The sequence below is a fragment of the Petaurus breviceps genome, unplaced genomic scaffold (assembly GCF_028583685.1).
Source record: "Petaurus breviceps papuanus isolate PSGF00001 unplaced genomic scaffold, PetGlider_PUasm1.0 90919, whole genome shotgun sequence".
NCBI classification, from domain to species: Eukaryota; Metazoa; Chordata; class Mammalia; order Diprotodontia; family Petauridae; genus Petaurus; species Petaurus breviceps.
In genome coordinates, this window is record NW_027187378.1 from 41,570,096 (window position 1) to 41,594,858 (window position 24,763).

The following is a 24,763-nucleotide window of genomic DNA, read 5'->3' on the forward strand; positions in this document are numbered from 1 at the left end:
ACACTCCAAGCAGGTTCTGGGCACTACCCTCTCTGAGTCTCCATGGAATTCTCATATCCAGGCAGGGGTTAATGAAATCTACTCTCTCCTATTGGGGTGGGGGTGGGGAGGAAGCTGGGGTCAGTAGGGGGGAGGCCCTGTTCCTACCAGAAGCATGTTTTGCAGAGTTGCACAGTCACTGAACAGAAATAGCTGGAAAGAGCAATAAAATACCCCACCCAGCCCTTCCCATCAGCAGGGCACTCACATAGCCGACCACCACCCCTGTCCTCCTCCTCCTTCTCTGGGACCCAGCCCTTTCCCTCTAACCTCATCGCTAACCCTGAAACCTAAGCAGATAGGAAGGAGAGTGGGGACAGGAAGAAGCCAGCGCCAATCTGCCCCCAGAAGGGGAGTCAAGGGGAGGAAGCTCTCAGGAGAAGGGACAGGCCTGGGGATGCCCACACACATGGTGCAGGACCAGGTCTCTCACATACAGATATGTACAGGATCCATCCATGCACACAGATCCTGGGCACACACACTGCCCTTGGAGTCAAATTCACCATCTTTCGAAGGGGCAGCCTGGTCGGTCTCCCTCCCTTCTCCACTCCTACATTCCCTGGGGCCCAGGCATTTGCCCCCTGGGCCAGTTGTGCAGTCTCAGACTTTGGAAGGGCCTGGCCTCCCACCCCTCTGTAGGGGAGGTGGGGGTGGGGGGAGGACTGGCAGAGGGAAACACATTCCTCATTGTGTCACTTCCCTTCATGGGCTGCCAAGGGGCTGAGGCCGCAGCCCCTTCCCCCTCCACCCCCCACCCCTTCCCTCTCTGCTAGCCAGTATTTATTCCCATTTCCTCCCCCAGCCCCCACCCTGCCTGCCCAACTGATGCTTTGCAGATGGGGGCTGAGTTGCGCCTGGGCTGCCCCTCTGCTCAGTCCCCAGTGCCTCTTCCTGCCTTTGGTTTCCTGCATGCAGCCTTTAGACGTTTGGGGGCCTCTTGAAGCCCAGGGGCCTGGTCTGGGGAGCCTCATATTCGGAGGAGTGGCAGTGAGGACAGCCCCTTTCTGTAGGGACTGTGGGGACCATCGAGGCCAGTAGCTAAAAGAAGGGGAACTGGTGGTCTGGAAATAGGTTGAGCCCATGGTCCCAGTCAGAGCTGCTGCTAGCACCCAGATAATTGGGTGCCACCTGGCTGGGACACAGAGGAGTGGTCAGCTGGACCCTCCCGGTTTGGGCAGAGGACAAGGGCAGAGGGAAACTCTCATAGACTCATAAAATATCAGAGCTGCAAGGGATTCTATTAGAGATCATCTAGTCAAGGGATTTTGAATCTGAGGCCACGGATACAGTTCAGGATGTCTGTGAACTTGGATGAAGGAAAAAAATTACATCATTATTTCAACATGATTGCTTTCCTTTGTAATCTTAAGTCTTTCATTTTATGCCTTTGAAAACATTATTCTGAGCAGAGGTCCTTAGACTTCACCAAACTGGTCCATGACACACAAAAAAGGTTAAGATGATCTAGACCACCCCCCTCATTTTACAGATGGGGAACTGAGGTCCTGGAGTAGAAAGAATTTACCCAAAGTCATACAAATATTTAGTGGTACAGCTGGGCCTAGAACTCAAGTGTCTGGATTCCCAGTTGCCGGGCTCTGTGCTTTCCCTCTCCCCACCCCTACTCCTCTCATCCCCTCCCCCTTCACTGACACACATATGGCTTCCTCTGTATCTTAGAGAAGGTGGAATGTCAGTCAGACACTTAGGGTGTCTTAGGAGGTACAGGCACCCTCACTTATTAACCTCGACACCACACATCCTATACCTTTACAAAGGGAGCCTTAAGCCCCACGAAGAAGAGTGTCCCAGGAGCCTTCCCTCTGACATTCTAGCCTCAGCTCGTCAGCTCAGATGCTCATGAAGGGGGCTGGGTGGAGTGGCCCAGAGCTGGCTCCCTCTAGCCCCACAGACCTCCCTGCCTGTGAGTTTGGAAACCAAATTACAGGGTCTGAGGCCACAGAACAGCTTCCCCTGGGGCCCTACAGGACTTCCAGGGTTAATTAGAACGTGGAGCCTGGCTGACAACTGGTAAAGACAGCACCCGGGCACCCACGTTCTGGAAACAAATCTCGAGTGGCAGCTATGAAAGCCAAGTGCCCTCGCTCCTCCTCCCATTCAGGGTCCCTCTCCAGGCTTTCTGTCCTCATAGTATTGCGGACATCTTGCCTTTTCTCAATGCCTCCGTTTTCCCTCCTGGGTCAGAAGGAGAGCGGCCCCTTTAGCTTCTCCACAAGAGGTTTGGTGGCAGCTTCTATCCCAGATTCCTCCCTAGTTAATATGGGGGTGGAGGGAGGAGGGAGGCGGGAAAGACAGCAGAAGCATCCTCATATCCCTGCCCCCACCCACAGGCTAATAGAAACCACCTGGACTGTAAGGAACACACTCTCTCTCCTCCTTCCTCCAGCGCTGATTCTGTTTCTAATGAGTGCCCCAGCACCAGCCGCATACCAGCCCTCAGGGCTCATTAATCTCATTAGGCAGCTACAAATCATTATGGGGCCCACCGAGTTACCTTCCCCAAGCCCTTTTCCTCTGGCTCAGACACGTGTCTGTGTGCGTGCATCCAGGAGTGTATAGGAACATGCCTGCAAGGGCATAGAGTGAAATGAGTGCTCCTAAGTGTTCTCCTTTTCCTTGCTTCTCCCAGCTGTGGTCGTCAGGATCCTCAGTGGACTGGGAAAGGTTTCTGGGGGTAGCCCCATTCAGTGTCCATAGAGTTAGCGCTGGAACGGACCTTACAGACTATTTCATCCAACTTCCTCACTTTCCAGATGAAACACCGAAGCCCAGGGAGAAGTGATTTCCTCAAGGTTGTGCAGCTAGAGGCAGGATCTGAACCCAGGTCTTCCTAACTCCAGGTTCAGCAGACTGTATAAATCACCTTTTCCTGGGGGCATGCATAGTGAAAAGGATCCTGGATTTGGAGTCTGAGGACCAGATATCTGCTCTCAGTTCTTCTATTTTACTACTTGGGTGACATTGGACATTTCCTTTCCTTTCTCTGAGCTTCAGTTTTCTTCTCTGTAAAATGAAGGGGTTGGAACAGATGTTCTCTAAGGTCCTTTCCTGATACAAATTCTCTTAATATTCTCCTGTATGCATCTGGCTTAGGGAATCACCATTAGGGGTGGTGTGTGGGTGGATGTAAAGGAACAGAGAAAAGAATTTTCAGTCTAGCAACAATTTTAATTTCATTTGAAAACTGCCGGAGACTAGACTGGGTAGGTGGATGTAAATAGGGCACATTCCAGGGGAGGAGAGGAGGGAGCAGCTTTTTATTTTGCACATAGCCAACCTGAACCCTTCTGGGTGGTGGGTGCTGGAGGCCGGATCTGAACGGCTCCTCCCCTTGAATGTTGAGCTCTGACCCACAGCTCCCCAGATGAGACTTCCTGGCCAGGAGTCAACTAATCGCCCCTCCCCTTTTTATATTTTTCCAGTCTCTGTAGTTCCCATCCAAAATCAAAGCCTTAGCCAACAAAACCCTGTAAAAAAAGTATTCTTCAGACCATGAGGGTATTTTCCCCTCTCCTTTCAGAGCATAGACCTCTGGAGACCATCCCAGACATTTTTTCTGTCTTTACACACTCACCTTCTCTCCCACACTCATACAGATGCAAGTTACCCTCCCTTCCCTGCACAGACCAGGACTTGTACAGCTAAATAGGTGACTTAAGGGAGTCCAGTGGGGCAGAGGCAGAATCTGAGATCAGAATAAAGGACCAGAATTTGGCTTGTGGTAGGCTGATGGACAGAGAAAGGGATCAGTGAGGAGCAGCATGCTGCAACGGGAATATTGTTAGACTTGGTCTTAAAGACACCTGGGTTAAAATCTAGGGCTTTGACATTTCCTAGCTTTGTGTCTTGGATCAAGTTACTCTGAGTCTGTTTCCTTATCTGTAAAATGAGGAGATTGGACTAGATCATCTCTAAGGTCTCTCTCAGGGCTACTAGATCATTAATGTAGTAATTAATTAGCTCATTAATGAACTAATAGATCATTAATAACACAGCCTGAAATCTGGGAAGGAGAGCCCAGGTTTCAGGCACTCTTCTGAAGTTAGGAAGCAGCGACCTAGATTCCTAACTGCTTGCGTAGAGAGAGTAAAGCCACTTGGTCAGCTTTTGGCAGCCAGAGATAGTTTTAAAATCTCTGCTTTTGTGTCTTCTCATTTTCTCTGTCAAATTATTTTAGGCTTATCATAGTATAAGTCTTAGAGAATGAACCAGTTCATGCACACACTAGACACACATTCCTACTGCAGAGATACATAGAAGGGATACTGACTGTATGCCCCCCCCACCCCTACACACACATAAACACACCCACTCTTTGTACATCTACACACACACTCTTGAATACTCAGACATGCACATACTCTCACTATCTTCTGATCTGCAAACACAGCCTTTGCTCATGGAACCCAATCTGATTTCAGCCTTTTTTTTCCCCAGTCCCTTCCTCTCTCTCCCTGTCCCCATGTTCCAGATTTCAAGGATCCCAATAGGACCTGATCAGTTTTCCCTGATCCCACCAGGACCTGAGCAGGCAGAATCCATTTGTGTTCTGCGGAGGAGTGATAGGGATAGAGAAAAAGTAAGGGAAATGAGAAATTATGAGCTGAAAGGGACTATTACTGCCTGGTGTTTGTTTCAATAGAGTAACAGTTAAAGGCATGAGAATTAGAAGCCACACCTGTAAAGACCCTAAAGATCATCTTTTTTGTTTCTGGTCAGTAGTTTTTCAGTTGTGTCTGACTCTCCATGATCCCATTTGCAGTTTTCTTGGCAAAGATACTGTAGTGGTTTACCGTTTCCTTCTCCAGCCCATTTTATAGATGAGGAAACTGAGGCAAATAGGGTAAAGTGACTTGTCCAGAGTCTGAGGCTGGATTCGAACTTTTGTGAAGATGAGTCTTCCTGATTCCAGGACCAGTGCTCTATCCACTGCAGCTGCCCTAAAATCATCTTTACATCCTAGTAAATATCTGTTGAATTTATTTTACTCTCAAACCCTCATTTTGCAGATGAAAAACTAAGACTCAGGGAAGTGAAGGATCTAGGTCACATGACCAGGTTTCTTGAAGTCAAACCCACCGCTCTTTCCATAACATTATAGATGCTTTCATATAAGCATTGATTCAGTTCAACAAACATTTACTTATCGAATACCTACTGTGTTTTGGGCATTCCCTAAGTCAGAGGTGGGGAAACTGAGGCCTCAAAAGGGCCACACTTGAGGACCTAGAGGGCCACATGTGGCCTCAAAGCTGCAGGTTCCTCACTCCTGGTCTAAGTGATGGGGGTACGAAGATTAAAATGTCCTGCTCTTAAGGAACTCACTTTCTACCAGGGTGAGTCATGTACATAGAAGATGCTAATACAGAATAGGGAGTGAACTGGACAAAAAAAAAAGAAATCAGATAAAGTATGCAAGGATTATTTGAGACAGAAGACAATATGAATTGGGGGCTTTGGGAGAGCTGAGAGTGGTACCTGATATGAAGCCAGAGGATTCTGATAGGTGGGAATGAAAAATGAGTGTGAATTCCAAGTATGGGGTTGGGGGTCAGGGGGTCAGGACAGCTTGTGCAAATGTACAAAGGCAAGGGATGGAATGCTGAGGTCAGGGAGCAGCTGGAAGTCCAAGTGGTTTGGAAGAGACGATTCTTAGAGTGGAGGAATTGGAAACAAGACTGAAAAGGTAGGTTGCAATCAAAGTGCATATTAAAACAGAAAGAGAAGTCCTACATTTTTGTTCTTTTTGCTTTTCCTTAACAAATTTCCAAGAATAAATAAATATGTTCCTATTTTCCCTCCCTCCATGCTTTAGAGGATCTGATTTAGGGAATGTCTTTCATACTTTTAAGGACTTAAGATTTTCTCCCTGTGGGATCATTCTCCTTCTGCCCAGGAAAACTATAGCCCGTCTAGGTCTTGTTAGGAAGTCTTCTTGAGTTGTACTGGGCAAAAAAATATCCTTAGAACCTTTCTCTTCCTTCTACAGGAAGCCCTTCCTAATTGCCCCAACTGCTAGTGCTACCCTTCCTTAACTACCTTGGCTTTCACTTTTGTGTTCAACTCTTTGTGACCCCATTTAGGGTTTTCTTGGCAAAGATACTGGAGTGCTTTGCCATTTCTTTCTCCAGCTCATTTTACAGAGGAGGAAACCGAGGCAAATGGGGCTAAGTGACTTGCCCAGGGTCACACAGCTAGGTAAGTATCTGAGGCTAGATCTGAAATCAGGAAGATGAGTCTTCCTGACTCTGGGCTTGGTGCTCTATCCACTTTGCCACCTAGCTGCCTTGTCTTTAGCTACCTTATCATTATATCAATCATGTTTATTTATATATGTACTTTTTTAATCTTCCCCAATAGAATATAAGCTCCCAGAAAGTAGAGATTGTTTCATTCTTTATATTTGTATCCCTAGCACAGCACCTGACATGTTGTGGGCCCTTAATAAATTCTTGTTGTTTGATTGATTCATTTCTAGGCAGCTCGGGGCAGGGCGGGGGGGGGGACTAAGGGGGAATGAACCTCTCTGTACTTAGCTGGTCCTCAGAACAGACTGTAGTGGGCCCACATGCAAAGCTTTCACAGCTTGGTGAGACCTGCAAGAATTCGTGTTTTCCTGGAATAGCTTTCAATAACCTAGGGTCACCACTCCACGATGATAAGGGACAGGAGGGAGGATACTAAATAGAGATTGCCAGAGCATGGGGTGAGCAGGGCTTTGCCTCAGGGAACCTCCAGGGAAGGAGAAGCAGGCTTTCTTCTTGTAACCGTGGCAGTGCCTCTGAGTTAGATCTCACAGTCAAGCCTGGCCACTTTCCATGGTCCTGTTACTATGGCACCCTCCCAAATGACCCTCGCTTGATGAACCTCATTGCCCTTTGTCAGGGTAAGAGCTGAGCCCTCACCCACTGTAACTGCATCAGAGGATGCCTTGTTCCTCTTCACTGCCACCAGCCTCCCACATCCACAGACTGCTTTTTGCCCCAAATGAACATATCCTAGTTGTAACTGTTGACATTGCACTGTCAGATCACTGAACCAGGGATCCCAAGGGAGACTTGATTCTGGGTTCCAAAGAATGCCCAAGAAGCACTCCAAGTTGGCTCATGCTTGCAATAGCCAGTGACTAAGAATTGATCAATCAATAAACATTTATTAAGTGCCTACTATAAGCCAGTTACTGTGCTAAGCACGGGGATACCACAAGAAACAAAAGACAGTTCCTGCCCTCAAAGAGTTTCTAATCTAATGGGGGAGGCCTCATGCAAACAAATCTATACAAAGCAAACTTCACACAGGATAAAGAGGAATTAATTAACAGAAGGAGGGCACTGGAATTAAGAGGGATCAGTGAAGGCTTCCTTTAGAAGGTAGGATTTTAGTTGGGGCTTAAAGGAAACTAGGAAGGTCCGTGGTCAGACCTATAGTAACATCTCCTAATGGTTCACAGAGTCAGGCAGCCCTTCCTCTACCTCCCACATCCTTGCCACTTGCCTCTACCCCCTACCAGGGTGGAAGCCTGGAGGGAAATGAAGCTGAGTTTGCCTCAGACACTTACAGTTTCTCCAGCATGTAAAGTCCAGAGAAAGAGCCGTTCCGGAGTCCAGTGAGCTTGTTACTGCTTAGGAGCCTGTGAAGGATGAAAAATAAATGGGAAGAAAACTCCTGTTAATGCCAGCAAAACTGGACAGACAAACTGACAGATGCACCTCGATTCACAATTTCCTAGTATACTTGGTGGACCTGGTCAATAAGGTCCTGCCCCCAGATCACAGAAGGCAAGGAGGCTGCCCTTGGATCCCATCCTCCATAGTGAGACTTCCCAAAGAGCCTCCCACTGAGGGAAGGAAGGAAGCAAGGCAAGGAGAATTGGGACTTGGGCCCCCCTGGAATGGGAGGGGAAGGGAAGTGTTAGTGGTTCTGGGACCTCCCAACACTCTTCCCTCCAAGCTATCGTCTGCCACTGTCTGGGTCCCCTACTCAAAGGATGTGGGAGTTTTATCTACATATTTATACCTACCCTTCTCCCCCTGCCCCACGCCCAACTTCAGTTGAGGATAAAAATCTATCTCCAAGGGATCAGCAGATGGACTGAAGGCTTCAGGAGCAGCTCTAGCTCCAAGCTGAGACTTTCCCAGATTTCTTTGGTTTGTTTTCTTCCCCAGTCAAGGAGGAGGGAACCCCTATGTAGATGGCACTCCCTTTTCCTGTCATAATGCTTTTTCCTCTTCATCCTTTCCACTAGCTCCTTTTCAGCCAGACCCTCAAAAGCTTCAAGTGGAAAGGCCCTGGGTTCATGAGCAACACAGTCAGAGGCCCAGCCAAGGGCTTCAATCACTCTCAGCTAATTGCTCATTAAAGATCTTTAATGAGCCTCTTGGGATCCATCCCCAACACAGGGTAGTTCTCCTTTCCTGTGGCCTGGTGAGAGATAGGTCAGAGGAGGGAAAGGTTGGGATTCTGAGTCTCCCAAGGAAAGGCCTTTTAGGAAGAGATTGGGATTGGAGTGTTCCAGAGGAAACTTTGGGCAAGTTCTTAACCTTAGGGATAATAGAGCTAGAATGTATTTAGTAAAAAAAAAAAAAAAAGCTTAGTAAAACTGCATATTTTACAAATGGGGAAACTGAGGCCAGGAAATGTTACATGACTTGCCCAACATCACACAGGTTGTAAGTGGCTCATCCATGACTCCATTGAACTATAAACCTTCCTGGGCCTTATTTTCTCTATTTGTAAAATGAAGGGAGTTAGATGGTAACATCTTTAAGGTAGCATTACTTAACCTTTACTATGTCGTGAACTCTGTTGGTAGTCTGGTGAAGCCTAAGGATTCCTTTGGAGAATAATATTTTTAATTGCACTTAGATAAAATGCATAAGATTGCAAAGGAGGGGAACCTAGGTAATTCAGTAAATAGAGCCCCTGCCCTGGAGTCAGGAGGACCTGAGTTCTATTCTAGCCTCAGACATTTACTAGCTATGTGAGTCACTTAACCCTGATTGCCTCAAAAAAAAAAATGACAAAGGAAGACTATTATTATATTGAAATAGCTATCAAAATACTTTTTTAAAAAGTTGTTGGACTCCAGGTTAATAACCCCTACTTTAAGATTTCCTCCAGCAGAATAATTCTAGGCCTCTATCAATTCACTGGAACTGGGCTCTGTTAGGAAGTGGACAGACCCAGGTAACAGGCATCAAAGCCACTGTCCCTCTCAGTCACTGGACAACTAAAGACTGAAGCATGAAGAGGAGGGGGAATTTATTGGATTAGAGGGGGAGGAAGAAGAGAGAGCTCTCTTCCTCACTCCCTTTTCTGATGTCAGATGGAGTGAAAAATTCTACAATCCTAGCAGGGTAAGAGGGGTGTGTGTGTGTATCCCCAAGGCATCCTCCCAGTCATTTCATTAGCTAAGAGACTGGTTAATAGAGTAAAGCCAATCACCAGGGTCAGGAGGCTGGAGATAGGGAACAATGGAGAATCTGGGGAGCCCAGCACATTGCATTCCTATGCTTGAAGGAGACTGTAAAGAAGCAGGATAGGGTGTGACCCCCAGATTTCAAATCTGGAAACAGTCACTTATTAGCCATGTGACCCTGGGCAAATAATTTATTTCCTCTGGGCCTCAGTTTCCTTCCATGTCAAAGAGCAGGGTGGGCTAGACGGTTTCTGAATTCCTTTCCAGCTTAGCAGCTAGATTCTATTTCTATTTCGTTTAGCACCTATAATTTTAGGAATCTATATTCACTGCCTCCTGTGGACCCCGAGCAGGAACTGCCAGCTCCTAGATCCTAGATGCACCCTATTTCTTTCTCCTCAGTCCTGTATCTAGGGGGTGGGGTGGAAATTGTTGGTTCTTGGAGTCTGGAGCAGTTATGAGTCTGGGACAATTAGATTGATGGTGGAAAGGGGTGCGTGACTAAATCAAACATAGGCTATTGCAGTAGGGAGTAATGGACTCCACCCAATCCAGAAAAGGGGATTGTCCTGGGCTGGCCTTGGGGACTAAACACCCTCATCTGGACCTAGCTGCTCCATCCCTAACAACAATGACTGACTCCAGGATAGTCCTCTGTGTGGGCAAGTCAGCTGCGGACCACATTTCTAGCTTTGCTAACCAGCCTAGAATTGGACCCTTGGAAGATTGGAAAAGCCAAAATGTGTTTTTTATGACTTCAAAAAGGGAGTACCCTAGCTCACTCCCCAAAGCAAAGGTCAAAGGGTGACAAATGGCTTTCTCTTTATCCTCCACCATTAATATCAATGAGTAAAGACTATTACTCTCTACTCACTGACATTATCAATACTTGAATGTCAGTTAAAGCGCTATCTAAGGGTGTGCTTGTCAATGTTTAGCAACCAGCTCTCCAAGAGAAAAAAAATATTTTAAAGTTTAATCTGCATTATTAACATTTTTCTCCATCTCTTTCATAAGTCTAGAAATCAACAAAATAACAAAACAAGTCCTGATTTTGTAGCATTCCCTTATTTCTAAGTTACAAATGCTTTTGCTCTGAAAAAATTTAACAACTGGCTCTAACAAGCCCAAAGGAGGTGTTTCTAGCACACCTCTGATTCTATCTTCATGCAAAAGTGGAGAATTTATGCAAATACAAATATAGAGTTAAAAGGGACTTTACAGAGCACCTTTGTTTAACTTCCTCGTTTTCTAAAGGAGGAAATTGAGACCCAGAGATGTTAAATGATTTTCCCAAGGCCACAAAATGTCGGAGATGGTATCTGAGGTTGTAGGACTCCAAAACAATTGATCATTCCATTGTGCCACAAAGGCCTCTCCTTCTAGATCAGAGGCTCCCAAACTTATCTGACCTACTGCCCCCTTAAAAAAAAATTACTCAGCCCACCCCTGGATATCTACTTTCTTTAACACTTCAATGTTTTTTTTTTAATTTGCATCATTTCAAAAATATATATTTTTTAAATGATGCATCTTAAACTTAATGATTTATTATAAATTTATGTTTTCTTTCATGCATTGAAATTTTGATGATGCAATATTGTGTCATGTAACCATATGGTATCATATTGTAAACAAGTCATTACATGCACATATTCCTGCCAATGCAATGGATTTTCTGACTATGTGCAACTATGTATTTTCTGACATAGTTTTTTTATTTTTGTTTTCTTATTTTCTGACTATGGCTCACTGCCAACACTTGCTTGTTAAGACCTGTTGGCGAACTTGACCACTGATAGGTTATAACTTGCATTTTATCTGTTTATTTGGAAAATAATGTAATCAACTACTACTTTACCTCTGTTACAAAACAGATGAAAAATGTATAAATGGTTTTTCAAAATTTTCTTCTCCTCTCTCCTTATGTTTCCACCACCCTCTTATTTTTATTCAATGCCCCTCAATTGTACCCGAGGCTACTACCAACTCCCCACTGGATCATTCCAGAGCCCAGGGGTTGGTATCACCCACTTTGGGAACCTATGGTTTAGATGATTCAAGCCCTGGAATCTGCCATGTTTGCTTAGTGATTCAGGTAGGGTTTTATCCTAAATGGCTATGAAAGTTAGTTTCAACTCCCTGCTTTGTTTTGTGAACATATTTCCATGTGTGCCTAGCACATAGGAGATATTAATTCCAAGAAGTTATTGGATGAAGGAAGGAGAGGTCTGTTCTTTACAGAGATTGCTAGGATCTGTTATTATTGAAATGGGTAGGGAAGCTACCTATACTTCAACTGGCACTGATGAACATGACTGTCTCAAACACTCATATAATATTAGAACTACAAGGGATCTTAGGTCCCCTTCTCACTTCGTAAAGGAGGAAACTGAAGTCCAGATAAGGAAAGGGGCTAGTTAAGGGTGGAGTTGGGTCTAGAATCTCCTACTTCTTAATTCCATTGCTTTTTCTATGACAGGAAAAGCAAGTGAATGCTTTTGTCTATAAGGATGCCTCATGGGGCCAGGGGGAGACTGGCAAATACAGAAAGCCATCAGAGTAAGAGGGAGGGAGGGAAGGAGGAAAGGAGCCCTCATGCCACTCTTCCCGGATGCTGTGCCAGCCTCTGCCCAGGATTCACATCCCTCCAGACACCACCTCAGCCTGGCACAACAGGCTTTTCCAACCACACCAGGGACTCAAGGGACCAGGTGGGTTTCCCTTCTCAACCACTTTGGCTCTGCCCAGCAGTGTCCTGGCTCTTCCAGAATAAACATTTTAAGAGTTATCTTCCCCCAAACCCCTGCTTCACCCTACATTACCTCGCCCACCATACCCAACCCAAGTCCTTCCCGGACAGAAGGGAGTCAAATGCTGGAGTCCTGGGAGCTGAATCCTAGAATCAAGAGGAGGGGACTGTGTAGAGTCCATCACAGAAGGCTGGAGCCATGTTCTAGTTACTTGCTTAAATCAGAGGGGAAGAAGGAAAAACTTAGTTACCACTAATGAGATCAGAGGTCTAAGAAGCAAGGGACTGGAGTTTTGTTTTTAACCAAGACAGAAACTTGTTAGATCCCCTCACAGCTAGGTGGCACAGTGCATAGGGCATTGGGCCTGGAGTCACGAAGACCTGAGTTCAAATCTTACTAGCCGTGTTACTTAACCTCTGACTACCTCAGTTCCTCATCTATAAAATAAGGATCACAACAGTACCTACCTCCCAGGATTGTTTGGAGGATCAAATGAAATAATATTTGTAAAGCACTTTGTACAGGGTCTGGCACACAGTAGGTGCTTAATATGTTTCCTTCCTTCTAAGGAGGCAATAATGAAATAATAATTGGAAAGAGCTTAGTACAGTGAGTACATAGTAAGTGCTCTATAAATGTTAGCAATTATAGCCTAGTCATCCTTCATCAGGGAGAACATTTTTGCAGTCATGAAAGAATCACAAGGTGAGAGAGAGAAATATACATGCAATATTCATGTGTGTAGAAAGATGGCCTCGGATCATACCTGTCTCTCCATGTGGGTGGACATCGGCTCTAGCTACAAACAAACACATGTGCAAACCAACACAAGAACAATGCCCCTGATCTGACGCAGCTTCTGATCCAGATTCCATGAAAAACACAGAGGTTAGACTTCAGAGAATGGAGATCCTGGTCCAACTCCTTACCTGAGGGTTTACTAGCTGTGTAATCTCAGGCAAGTCAGCTTTTTGAACCTCAGTTCCTTCTTGTGTGGCTTACAGGAAATGGCACAAGACCAGAAGACCAGAGCTGGAATCCAGGCATTGCCACCTGCAGCTGAGCCTCAGTTTTCTTAGCTATGAAATGGGGGCATTTTTATCCATATCCATGACCTTCCAGGACTGTTGTGAAGATCAAATCAGGTACAGACACTATGCTTATCAAACATGCAGGCAACACAAAATATTGCCAGTGAGTGTACTGGTTTCTCATCCTTTTGGCTAGGGTATCTACCCACCTCAGCTTTGAGTGTCTAGGGATAAAGGCACAGGATGTTAGAATGTGAGCTACCTGAGAGCAGGAAAATCATCCTTTTCTATTGGTATCCCCCTCATTAAGCCCTGCATATAGTAAGCACTTAATAAATGCTTCATTCATTCATTCATTCATTTGATATGTACCTCTGCCCTGGGTGTGTTCCTGTAAAAGGCTTATGATGATCAAATGTAAATATGATGATATCTATAAGAGTGTTCAGCACAGTGCCTGGTGGCACATAGAAGATACTTAAGTGAAGTCTATTCCCTTCCCTTCTCTTCCCCACCATCCCCTCCCCTTCCTTATCTCCCTGGCCACATATATGGTGAAGCCTAAGGGTTCAACATCAAAAGGCTTGGCAGAGACAAGCCGAGCCTGTTCCGCACGGTCAGTAACAGCTATACCCTTCTTAGCCCTTCCCTGTTCTCTTGGGTTCTCTTCAGTGTCAGAGTTTATGGGACCCTGAGACTCTGAGGGGCAGCTAGGTGGCACAATAGATAGAGCACCGGCTCTGGAGTCAGGAGGACCTGAGTTCAAATCTACCTTCACACACTTACTCACTGTGTGACCCTGGGCAAGTCACTTAACACTGTTTGCCTCAGTTCCTCACCTGTAAAATGAGCTAGAGAAGGAAACAGCAAACCACTCCAGTATCTTTGTCAAGAAAACCCCCCAAATGGGGTTATGGGGACACAGGGAATCAGACATGACTGAAACAACTCAACAGCAACAAGAAACTCTGTCTTCAGTGCCAAGTTTTGGACCAAGGTCTTCTTGTGTGAGATCCAGAAACAGAGAACTTTCACACCTACTTAAAAGAAGTTAATAGCTCAGTGCACCTAGAAGGGGCTTTAGTGTTAGCAGCCTCATGGCCAGGACACCGGGGCTGAACAGTGGCAACTTTGGTGCATGGAGTTCAATGGCCACCAAGGCACCTGTGGACAATTTCCAGCCCTATGGCAGTGGGAGCCACGTGTAGAATAGGTAATAATGGATATGGCAGAAAAGATCTTCTAGCACCCCGATTTGGAGCAACAGATTGTAGATTTTGAGCTAGTACAGCCCAAGGGGAGATAAGGAAGAGTCCTATCTCATGATATTCAAAGGCAGCCAGTGCCTTGAGGATTCTTCCCTTTCCCTCTCTCCCTTTTGAGTGTTCTCCAGATCTCCCCAGCTGGGTTCAGTTGTCTGATTTGGACAAAAAGGGAACATGACTGTATCACCATGCTGGAGCGGGGTGATCAGAAGTGGTCACCAGCTATGTCTGGTGGCCCACCGAGACAGTCTGCACAGACACATAAGCTAAGTGACCCGGCCATGGCCACATATGGAAGTCTATGACACACTTAGGATCTGCATCTTTAGCTTTCAGACCAGAGCTTTCCCCATTCGAAAAGATGTCTCTCAGTCCTTCCCCAACATGACATGGTAGGTTAGTGCTCATTCTTTCCATGTCCATGTCCGTGTCCGTGCCCATTCCTGGAAGAAGGAGAAGAGAAATCTGTCTGCCAGTCAGACTGCTTGAATTTCAACACTGGCAGATAATTCATGGGAGCTAACCAGCATCCTCTTTTAAGATACAAATCCAGCAGGGAAGGTAACCTCACTCACACTTTTATGTGACGAGTCTGTTCAGACCCATTCATCCCCAGTTCCCATCTGACACCAGCATGTGTGGAGAACAGGAATTTTGTCATTCGGGAGTTAAGGGGTTGAAGGGAAAGAGTGGGATTTTTTGAGTATCAGAGTACTACTCTTTATTCAGGGCTGTGTTGTTCTGAATGTTTTTGGTTAGGTTCAACCACTTATAATTTAATTGTCTTAGGCTCATTACTTCATCTCTGCATAGCAATAAGGTATAGAGGTAGGCAGAGTTCAATATGGCATTGATGCTAATAATAACTAGCATCCAAATTGTGTTTTGAAATTTGCAAAGCACATTACAAATGTTATCTCATTTTATCCTCACAATAATCCTGGCAGGTAGTTGCTATTATTATCCCTGTTTTGAAAAATGGATTAACTAAGGCAGACATTACTGAGTAACTGAGGCACATTTCTGAAAGAGCCTAACAATAACCATTCCCCTCCCCTTGCCTCCCCCCCCACATGAAGTCACCAACCCAGGCACCAGCAGAGAAAAGAAAGAAAAACAGGAATTAAGTTGTGACTTGCCCAGGGTTACATAGCTAGTAAATATCAGAGGCAAGATTTGAACTCAGCTCTTCCAGACTCCAGGTCCAGCACTCTAGCCACTGTACCACTTAGCTGAGAATAATGATTGTGAAATATAGAAAAATATGTTATTTTTCTACCTATCTGTTGTCCTTCTTCTTGTTTCATTTACAGAATTTCTTGAACTTGTCTAGATCTCATGCCAAGTGCACCATAGACTTATTTTCTCCTTAACTGTTTTTGCTGTTTTGTGTAGTGATACTGCCTATAGATTCCCCCTCTGTAGTGTTTTATAGCTGAGATCCTACTCCAAAACTAGGGTTACCCTGTCATCATTTCTCTCTGTTTAGCAAGAAGATTGTATAAATGCTACATAGGGGGATGAACTGAATAGAAGGAGTGCTTTGATTTAGATCGAAGATGTATTACATTTGGAAAATTACACAATACTCTCAATAATAGCAAATTTCCCACTGTTACAAAAGTTCATCTCTTTAACACCAATATTTACGTAACTTCTAAAAAATACAAATAACCAGAAATGAGCGGGATAGTCATGTAATGAGAATGAAAAGCAACAGATGGTCAATCCCAGATGATGCCTTGTTACTTTTGATTTGGAGTAGATTTAGTGCCTAAGGTTCCTTCTTGTTTTAAATCCTTGGTTCTATCATTAACAAGAAGGTGGCCCATTTTTGAACATGGAGTATATCCTCCATGGAGGATTTGTGGGAAAACAAAGACAACATACACTCAGGATGAAAAGTTATAATGGGGTTTTGATCTCTGTAGATGCAGGAGGGCCCATGATGATGAGATCATGAATCTTCTAGAATGTAACTGATTTGGATTTTCAACTACTTGGCTCACCTGTCTATGAGCATGAGTACATATAATTTATTTTATTTTTATTTTGCCTTTTGGAGGGCAATTGGGGTTAAGTGACTTGCCCAATGTCACATGGCTAGTAAGTGTTAAGTGTCTGAGATTGGATTTGAACTCGGGTCCTCCTGACTCCAGGGCCGGTGCTCTATTCACTGTGCTGCCTAGCCGCCCCTAAGTACATATAATTATTGTATTTATTTTTTGTATGGAGTCACCAACCCAGGCACCAGCAGAGAGAAGAAAGAAAAAAAATTATTGTATTATAATATAAATATTATAATACAACCAGCACCTTTTTTATATTTCCCATGTTGAAGGAGGCTTCCAACACCTGCACTTCCCTCTTCAAATGAACCCACTCAGGTTCAGGCACTTAATTTCCCAAGCTGTAAGAACATCACACCTATTCTAAGGATATGGGGTCTGGGGTCAGACTCTGTCTTCCTTCTAAGAGATTTGTATAAGAGAGGAAGATGATAGGAGATGGTAATTAAGATGTTTGATTTAATATCTTCACTGAAGTTCTCCTGCACCATATATCTCCCCGTGGGGTAGAAATGATCCTGGGATCTCAAAGACTATGTCAGCTGACTACCACCAGCTCTAGGGACTCTGCCAGGTTAGAAAGGCTTCAAGTATAGGCTTGACAATGGACTGTGTGTCTACTGCCTGACAGCCAACCTCCCTAAATTAGGAGAAGCTTACTACCAAAGGGCTGATCTCCCTCTGATGACCATAACAACCATAACCATTTTTGACCATAACAACTCATTAAGATTGTCTCTTAAGGTCAGCTAGAGGGTACTTTGGATAGAGCACAGGGCTATCATCAGGAAGACCTGAATTTAAATCTGACCTGTAACATTTACAAGCTGTGAGATCCTGAGTAAGTCATGTAACTTCTATTGGCCTCAATTTCCTCATCTGTAAAATGGGGATAATAATAGCACCTACCTCCCAGGGTTGTTGTGAGGATACAATGGGATAATAATTGTAAAATGCACAGCACCCGGCACATAGTAAGTGTTTATTATTATTATTATTCTCACAATCTATGTAAGTGGAGGATCTACCAGAAATGAAATAATGGACACACCAAGGTATGGGGCAAAGATTGCCCAGAGGCAGCATGAGATAGAGAGAAGATACACTTGAAAGAGGAGGCCTGGGATCAAATTCCACCTAATCTACTTACTACTTGGGTAACTTGGAAAATCACCTAGCTTCTTCCCAGTCTGTTTCCTGGTCTGTTATTATGGTTCAGTCGTTTCAGTGGTGTCCAACTCTTCATGACCCCATTTGGGGTTTACTTGGCAAAGATACTGGAATGGTTTGCCATTTCCTTCTCCACTTATTTTACAGATGAGGAAACTGAGGCAAACAGAGTTAAGTGACTTACCCAGGGTCACACAGTTAGTAAGTGTCTGAGGCTTGATTTGAACTCAGGAAGATCACTGAGCCACCTATAGGAATAATAATGATTGCCCTACTTTCTGACAGGGCTTCGAGGAAAGTACTTTGCCAAACTTCAAGTGATCCAGAAATATGAGTTATTATTTTATTGCATGGAATTAACTTTTGAGACATGTAGTTCTTGCCTCCCCAACTAGACTGTAAAACTCTCCGAGGGCCAGAATCTGAGTCATGACAGTTTGTGTTCCCCACAGCACCTAGGGCTATGTTATTGAGCAAAGTGGTAGATCAACAAATATTTGTGGATTGGATGAGTGGGGGTCAAGGCAAGATCGGGTTCCAGAGAGAAGGGAGAGATATAGGAGTGGGGCAGGTCAAAAAAGGGAGGTTTGAAGGCAAAGCCTGACTAACCCCTGCATTGCCTATGGTTCTCACCAATACAAAGGCCTTATCTTCCCATCACTCCCCACCACTGTCTCCATTGGAAAGATTGGTTTGACTTCTAGGAAAGACTATCCCTGGTGAGCTTCACAGTCTGGCAACAACAGCAGTTCTGTCCCAGGCGTTAACTTGCAGCTGTTCTCCCCTACTGGGTGGATAAGCCATGAAGCTAAAAATGGGGGTGGGGAGATTTGTTGGCCAGACTTCTCTTGAAAAGGGGGATGGTGAGTTGGTAAAGTCTCAGCGAGGCTGAGCCCCGGTCTGGGGTAGAGATGGCCCAGAATGAATGTATGGGGAAACCTTCTAAGGGCCTGACAACTTCTATCTGCCCCTGAATCTTTTTAATCATAATGATGGTGTTGATAAGTAGCATTTAAATAGTGCTTTGAAGTTTCAAAAGCACTTTACAAATATTATCTAATTTTATCCTCACAACAACTCTGGGATATAGGTGCTATCATGATCCCCATTTTACAGATGAGAAACCAAGGCAGCCAGAGGTTTAAGCAACTTTCCTAGAGCCACACAGCTGGTGTGTGGCTGTGAATGGATTTGAAATCTGGTCTTCCTCACTCCAGGTCCAGTATTCCATCTACCACGTCATCTTACCACCACCACCACCACTTCCACATATTCTTCTAATGCTTTATGAGTTACAGAATTTTTTTTAACATACATTCTCTCTTTTAAACCTCACAACAATCCCGAATGGTAGGTAAGTTGCATAAATACTACCTTTTATCTTAGGGATGGAGACTAGACCTTGTGATTTCATTGGTGTAGAGAATTGCCAGATGAGTAAACTCCCTCTACCAATGCAGGTTGCCACCTTCTCTGCAATTTATATTCTTAGAGAGTTTCCTAGAACATTTGTGAGTTTAAGTGACTTGCTTAGGGTCACACAGCCAGTATATGTCAGAAATAGGTCTCGAACCCAGATATTCCTGGGTCTGAGGCCCACTCTTTCCATTACACCTCTATTCCCCAGAGCACAGATGAGGAAACTGAAACTCAGAGAAGAAAGATAATTTGCCTAAAATCACACAGTCAGTAAACTATGGAACCAGGAGAACAACGCTATATTTCTACCTCTAAATCTAATATTCTTTATTCATTTTGTGTAATCCCTACTTTTATATTCCAATCTATAAGCAATTATTATTATTTTGCTTTTTTGGAGGGGGAGAAGGCTGGGCAATTGGGCTTAAGTGACTTTCCCAAGGTCACATGGCTAGTAAATGTTAAGTGTCTGAGGCCAGATCTGAACTAAGGTCCTCCTGACTCCAGGGCCAGTGCTCTATTCACTGTGCCACCTAGCCACCCCTCTATAAGCAATTATTAAGTACTTTCTATGTCCCATTTCTTTCTTGTCTTCCTCTTTCTCAGGGCAAAGGACCTTGCTTTTTGACTCTGCTTCAATTTCTGCATTGAGAAAGTATGTATATTTTTTGGGGGTGGGGTAGATGGGAAAGGTTGGGAAAAGAAAGGGAAAGAATTGGTGACAAGGACCCAGAGCCATAACTAGGGTGGGGTGACTGGGACATTGCCCTGGGGTACCAAAATTTAAAGGACACTGACAGAATTTTTCCTGCTTCAGCAGGCAGAAACAATTGAACTGAGTGCCTTAATAATAAGAATAAGGAGTTAAAACAGGAAGATCCTAGATGGTACACTTTCTTCTCTATTGGCTGTATTCCAGGTGAGTTCACCTCAGGCCCAGACTTACCCTGTTCCCTCCTTCAGTGCTGGTGTCTCCAGCTGTGGCCTTTCAGTATCCTTCATCTCCCTCCTTTCCCCCCACCCTGCTCAACTCAATCTGTCTTAAAATCCTGGATTGAGGCAGTTAGGGGTTTCAGTGGCTACAGCAGAAGATTTACAGTCAGAAAGACAAGTTTTAATCCTACCTCAAACATTTTGCACTTGTGTGACCTGAGCAAGTCATTTATTCTGCCTCAGTTTCCTTATCAGTAAAATAGGAATAGTAATCTCACAGAATTCTTATAAATATCAAATGAATTAACATGTATAAAACTTGTTATTATTTTGTATTGTTTGTCCTGGGGTCATAATTGCTGGTTCCATTTCTGCAAGGACATTTCTCTTTCCTGTTTTAGGAAGTCCTCTTCATATCTCCACTTTCCCTCAGGGTCCACATGCCCAGTGACCACCTTAGCCCTTCAGATTCCTTATCCCCTCACTTTTTTTTCTATACTATCTATAAGCAATAGAAGTGTCTTCTTTGAACTTTGGCAGTAACTGAGGCTTCAGGCTGAATTACTTGGACTTTTAGAGTGATGGGAACTGTCTCATTTACCTGTTTGTATTTCCTTCTTTATCTTGCTGATTGTGAGAGGTGAGATTATCTTAATACCAAAGGAATTCACAGTATTGGGGGTGGGAACTACCAAATCATCCACTGAATCATCTACGGAACCTACAGGAAGCCTCCTGACTGGCTGAGAGGGAGTCTGTGATGGACAGAATAGACCAATTACCCCAGCCCAGGACACACAGTTGGGCACATTACAGTCTGGGCTTGGGTATACCATTCTCCTCTGGGGTCAAAGCTGAGTTGAATGTGACATGATTCCCAGCCTAAGAGAAATGAGGATGGCCATCCTACCCTGATCAGGGTTGTTGTTTAGCTATTTAGTCACTTCCAACTCTATGTGACCCCATTATGGAGTTTTCTTGGCAAAGATACTGGAGCGGTTTGCTATTTTCTTCTCTAGTTTATTTTATAGATGAGGAAACTGAGGCAAAGAGGGTTAAGTGACTTACCCAAGGTCACATAGCTAGTAAGTATCCAAGTCTGGATTTGAACTCAGGTCTTCCTGACTTCACTGAGCCACCTAGCTTCCTCCTCAGGGGTAAGGAATTTTAATTCTATCATATGTAAAGTACTTTAATTTAATTTAATATTTAAAGTAAATATTTAATCTAGACTATCTAGGAGATTTCTTATATACTTATACAGTATAATCCTCTTTGTAAATAAAATCTTCAACAATGTAGTCTGCACCCTTCATACCCTTCCTCGACTTAGTAGGTGGTCTTGAGGTTGAGAAATGCTACCTGCTGTCAGCTTAGTAATGGGCCTCTTCAAATTTGGCTAAGCTGGCTAAAATGGGACAACAGATAAACAGTCAATTACTGGCTTCTAATTACTTTATTCTGGTATAGTATTTCTGAATTTGCATATATGCTCTTCCCTTACAAGTAAAGACTAGAAAATATACTCTGATGGCACTGAGTATATGAAGGAGAAGAATAGATGCTGAGAATGGGGTGGGTAATTAGGGTTCTGGTGTGGCAAACCACTAAAAACTCAAGGAGTTAAGTGGTTTCATTGGCCAGCAAGGTCCAGGAGCCTCGGCGCTTTGATCAGGGATTCAGGTATAAGGGACGTTAGGAGTACAAAATGAAAGAGCCCCTGTGGAGTTGAAGGTAATCATGGCCTGTTGGATGTTGGTGTCCTGGGAAGTCAACTTCTAGTCAGAGAGGACTAAGGCCTAGGGCTGGATGCTCACTTCCTTTGCATTGCCTTTTTCCTCTCCTATGAAACCAAGGCTTACTAGCACCTGGTCTCTGCAGAAGTAATCTATTTTTCAGACTCCATCACCAGAAAGATCACTGCACCCAGCCTGAGGCCAGAGGAGAAAGAGAAACACAGAGGGTGTTTGAAAAGGACTGGATGGAGAGAGAGTTAGTAGATTGGATCATTTCCCATAGAGCTGGACATGAGCTGCGGCCTCAATAGATTACTTCCTCTCTCTAGGCCACAGTTTTCCCTTTTAATAAGAGTTGAACTTCTTCCTTTTCCCATTTACTATAACCCAGAAAAGTAACTCTAATAGTGAGAATTTCAGGGGGTTTTGGAGGATTTTTTTGCTTTTTGCAGGGCAATTGGGGTTAAGTGACTTGCCCAAGGTCACATGGCTAGTTTTTGTGTTAAGTGTCTGAGGCCCGATTTGAACTCAGATCCTCCTGACTCCAGGGCCGGCGCTCTATTCACTGTGCCACCTAGCTGCCCCTAACAGTGAGAATTTCAGATGAGAATTTCAACCTCAGTGTCTTCATCTGACAATTTTTTTCAATTCTTTAAAGTTGGAAAACAACTTTGCATATATTATTTAATTTGAGTCTTCCAACGACTCCAGGTTGTATAATTTAGTGGTACTGTTATCACTGTTTTGCGAATGAGGAAACTGATGCTCAGAGAGATTAATGACATTCGAAGAGTCACACAGCTATTAAGTGCCAGAGGAGGGATTTGAATTCAGATCTTCTTGATCCTAAGTCCTGAACTCTACCTACACTAGGTTGCCTCATCTGCCAAAAAGAGAAAATAATAGCTCAGATTTACATAGCACTTTGCTTGGAAGCACCCATAAAGGAAGTAATGCAAATATTGTGGTACCCACTTATAGATGAGGGAATTGAGGCACGAACGATGCCTCCCAGGAAGTACACTATTTACCCTCATCAGGTTGTAGTAAGGATAGAGCTTGTAAGCTCTAAATCCCACTACGTGAATTTGATTGTTATTATTTTATTACAGATGAAAGAATTGAGACCAAGAAAGTGGCCCAGGGTTATACAGTGGCAAAGGCAGGATTGGAATCAAGGGACACCTGTAGGGGGTTATGTCCAAATGGGAGAGAGGAAGACTTTCAAGACATAACTGAGTATTCTTCCCAGTTTTTTAGATGGGTGTGGCATCCTTTGCTGGGCTCTGGGATCTAGTAATGGTGACCACATTTTCAGAACAAAAAAAAAAGTTGACAATGGGTATTCTTTTCAAAAACTGTCTTAAAAGTACTTCCTGAAATCAGGACTGTCCTGGAAAATTTACTATAAACGCCTCTCTCTGACCCATGGGCAGATTTGTACATCAGGTCCCATTTCCCAGCTGCCAGATTGCTAGTCTTTCCAAATCAGTCGAAAAAACCCTCCCTGGCCCTCACCATTACCCCAACTATCCCCCTCCTCTGCCTCACCTGCCCCTATCCATCTCCATGGTTCCTCTGACTTCCCACCCCTCTGCTGGATAAGGAGGGAGTCTGGAAGCCTCACCCCATGGTAGAAACTGAGGAAAAGAGCTAGGGGAAGCAGCTGCTCCTGGTAGGTCAGTGGCCAGCAAGTGTGGGGATTCTGTGAACATGTTCCCCAACCCCCACCAAATCCTGAGAGTATGAGAATATTTTTTAATCTTTTTGGGGGGAGGGAGCAGGAGGGAAGGAAAAGGAGGGGGAGGAGGGAAGTGAAGGAAAGGAAGGGGGGCCATTGATCCACCCCTTGGTGTCAGAGCTAGAAATAGAACTGAGCAGCTAGTCTTGGAGAATGAAAATAAACAGCCCCTCTGTGCAGCCCATTCTGAGCCATTGCTGGATCTTTCCTCCCCGTTCTGTTCTGAGGCCCCTAATGCCACTTCTATTCCTTCCCACATCTTCCTCTGGCCAATCCTCTCTTCCTTTCTCCCCTCTGTCACTGCTGGACAGCCCAAGTGAAATACAATTAAGATCCTTCCCTTTAGGGGGCAGGAGGATTCTGGTCTCTGGTTATGTGACTTTAGGAAACTCAGCTCCCTTCTTTGTGTCTCAGCTGGCCTCAAGGAAAAGAATTTCTGGCCCCTCTATGTTTCATGGAAGGATTAAATATATAAATCTCAAGGTGGCTGCTTCCTTTCCACTTACAAAGGGTGGAAGGAATCCTGAAGATGCCCTTTCTACCTCTGCTCTGACCCCCAACAATATAAAATAAACTTAGAAATTTACCCTCCCACAATGTGATGTAAAATGATGGTATCACAACTTATGTTCTGATTAGAATAACTGGCCATTACACATACCTTTGGGAGAACACTCTCTCCTATTCCTTTTCAGATCTTTGCTCAATTATCCCTGATGAACTTAGGAGAAAGGGAACAAAAAAGGAAAGCAGGTTGGGGGTCCCACAGTGGGAGTGTCTACACAGAGCCCCGAGAAATAGAGAAAGACCATGGGATATAGCAGAGGAGACTGGATGAGCTGTCAGAAAACCTGGCTTTTCAGGCCACTGCTTAGCTGGGTGACCTTGGGGAAGTTATGTAACTTATCTGAATTTATATGTCTTCCTTTACAAAATAAAGTATCAAACCTTGCCATATTTACCTCAAAAGTCAGGGAGTCAAAAGTTCATAAGAATTGTAAGGGGTTTTGTTATTGTTTGATGATTTATCCAAGTAATCCTGTCCAATGGTGTATGTGTGTGTATGTGTATGTGTGTGTATGTGTATGTGTGTGCGTGTGTGTGTGTGTGTAGAATTTTCCTTTCCCTTCTCTTCCCTTCTTCCTTCTTTCCCTTCCCCTCCCCT

At 44.3% G+C, this 24,763-nt stretch overlaps 1 protein-coding gene across 1 annotated transcript in view; it reads right to left on the reverse strand.

Annotated features, from left to right (window-relative positions):
* Nucleotides 1–24,763, reverse strand: part of ADGRA2 (adhesion G protein-coupled receptor A2) — a 63,904-nt gene that overhangs the window by 29,284 nt on the left and 9,857 nt on the right. Inside the window, exon 2 of the mRNA XM_069075924.1 lies at nucleotides 7,622–7,693. Coding sequence (XP_068932025.1) covers nucleotides 7,622–7,693 — 72 coding nt within the window. The remainder of the gene's footprint in view (nucleotides 1–7,621; nucleotides 7,694–24,763) is intronic.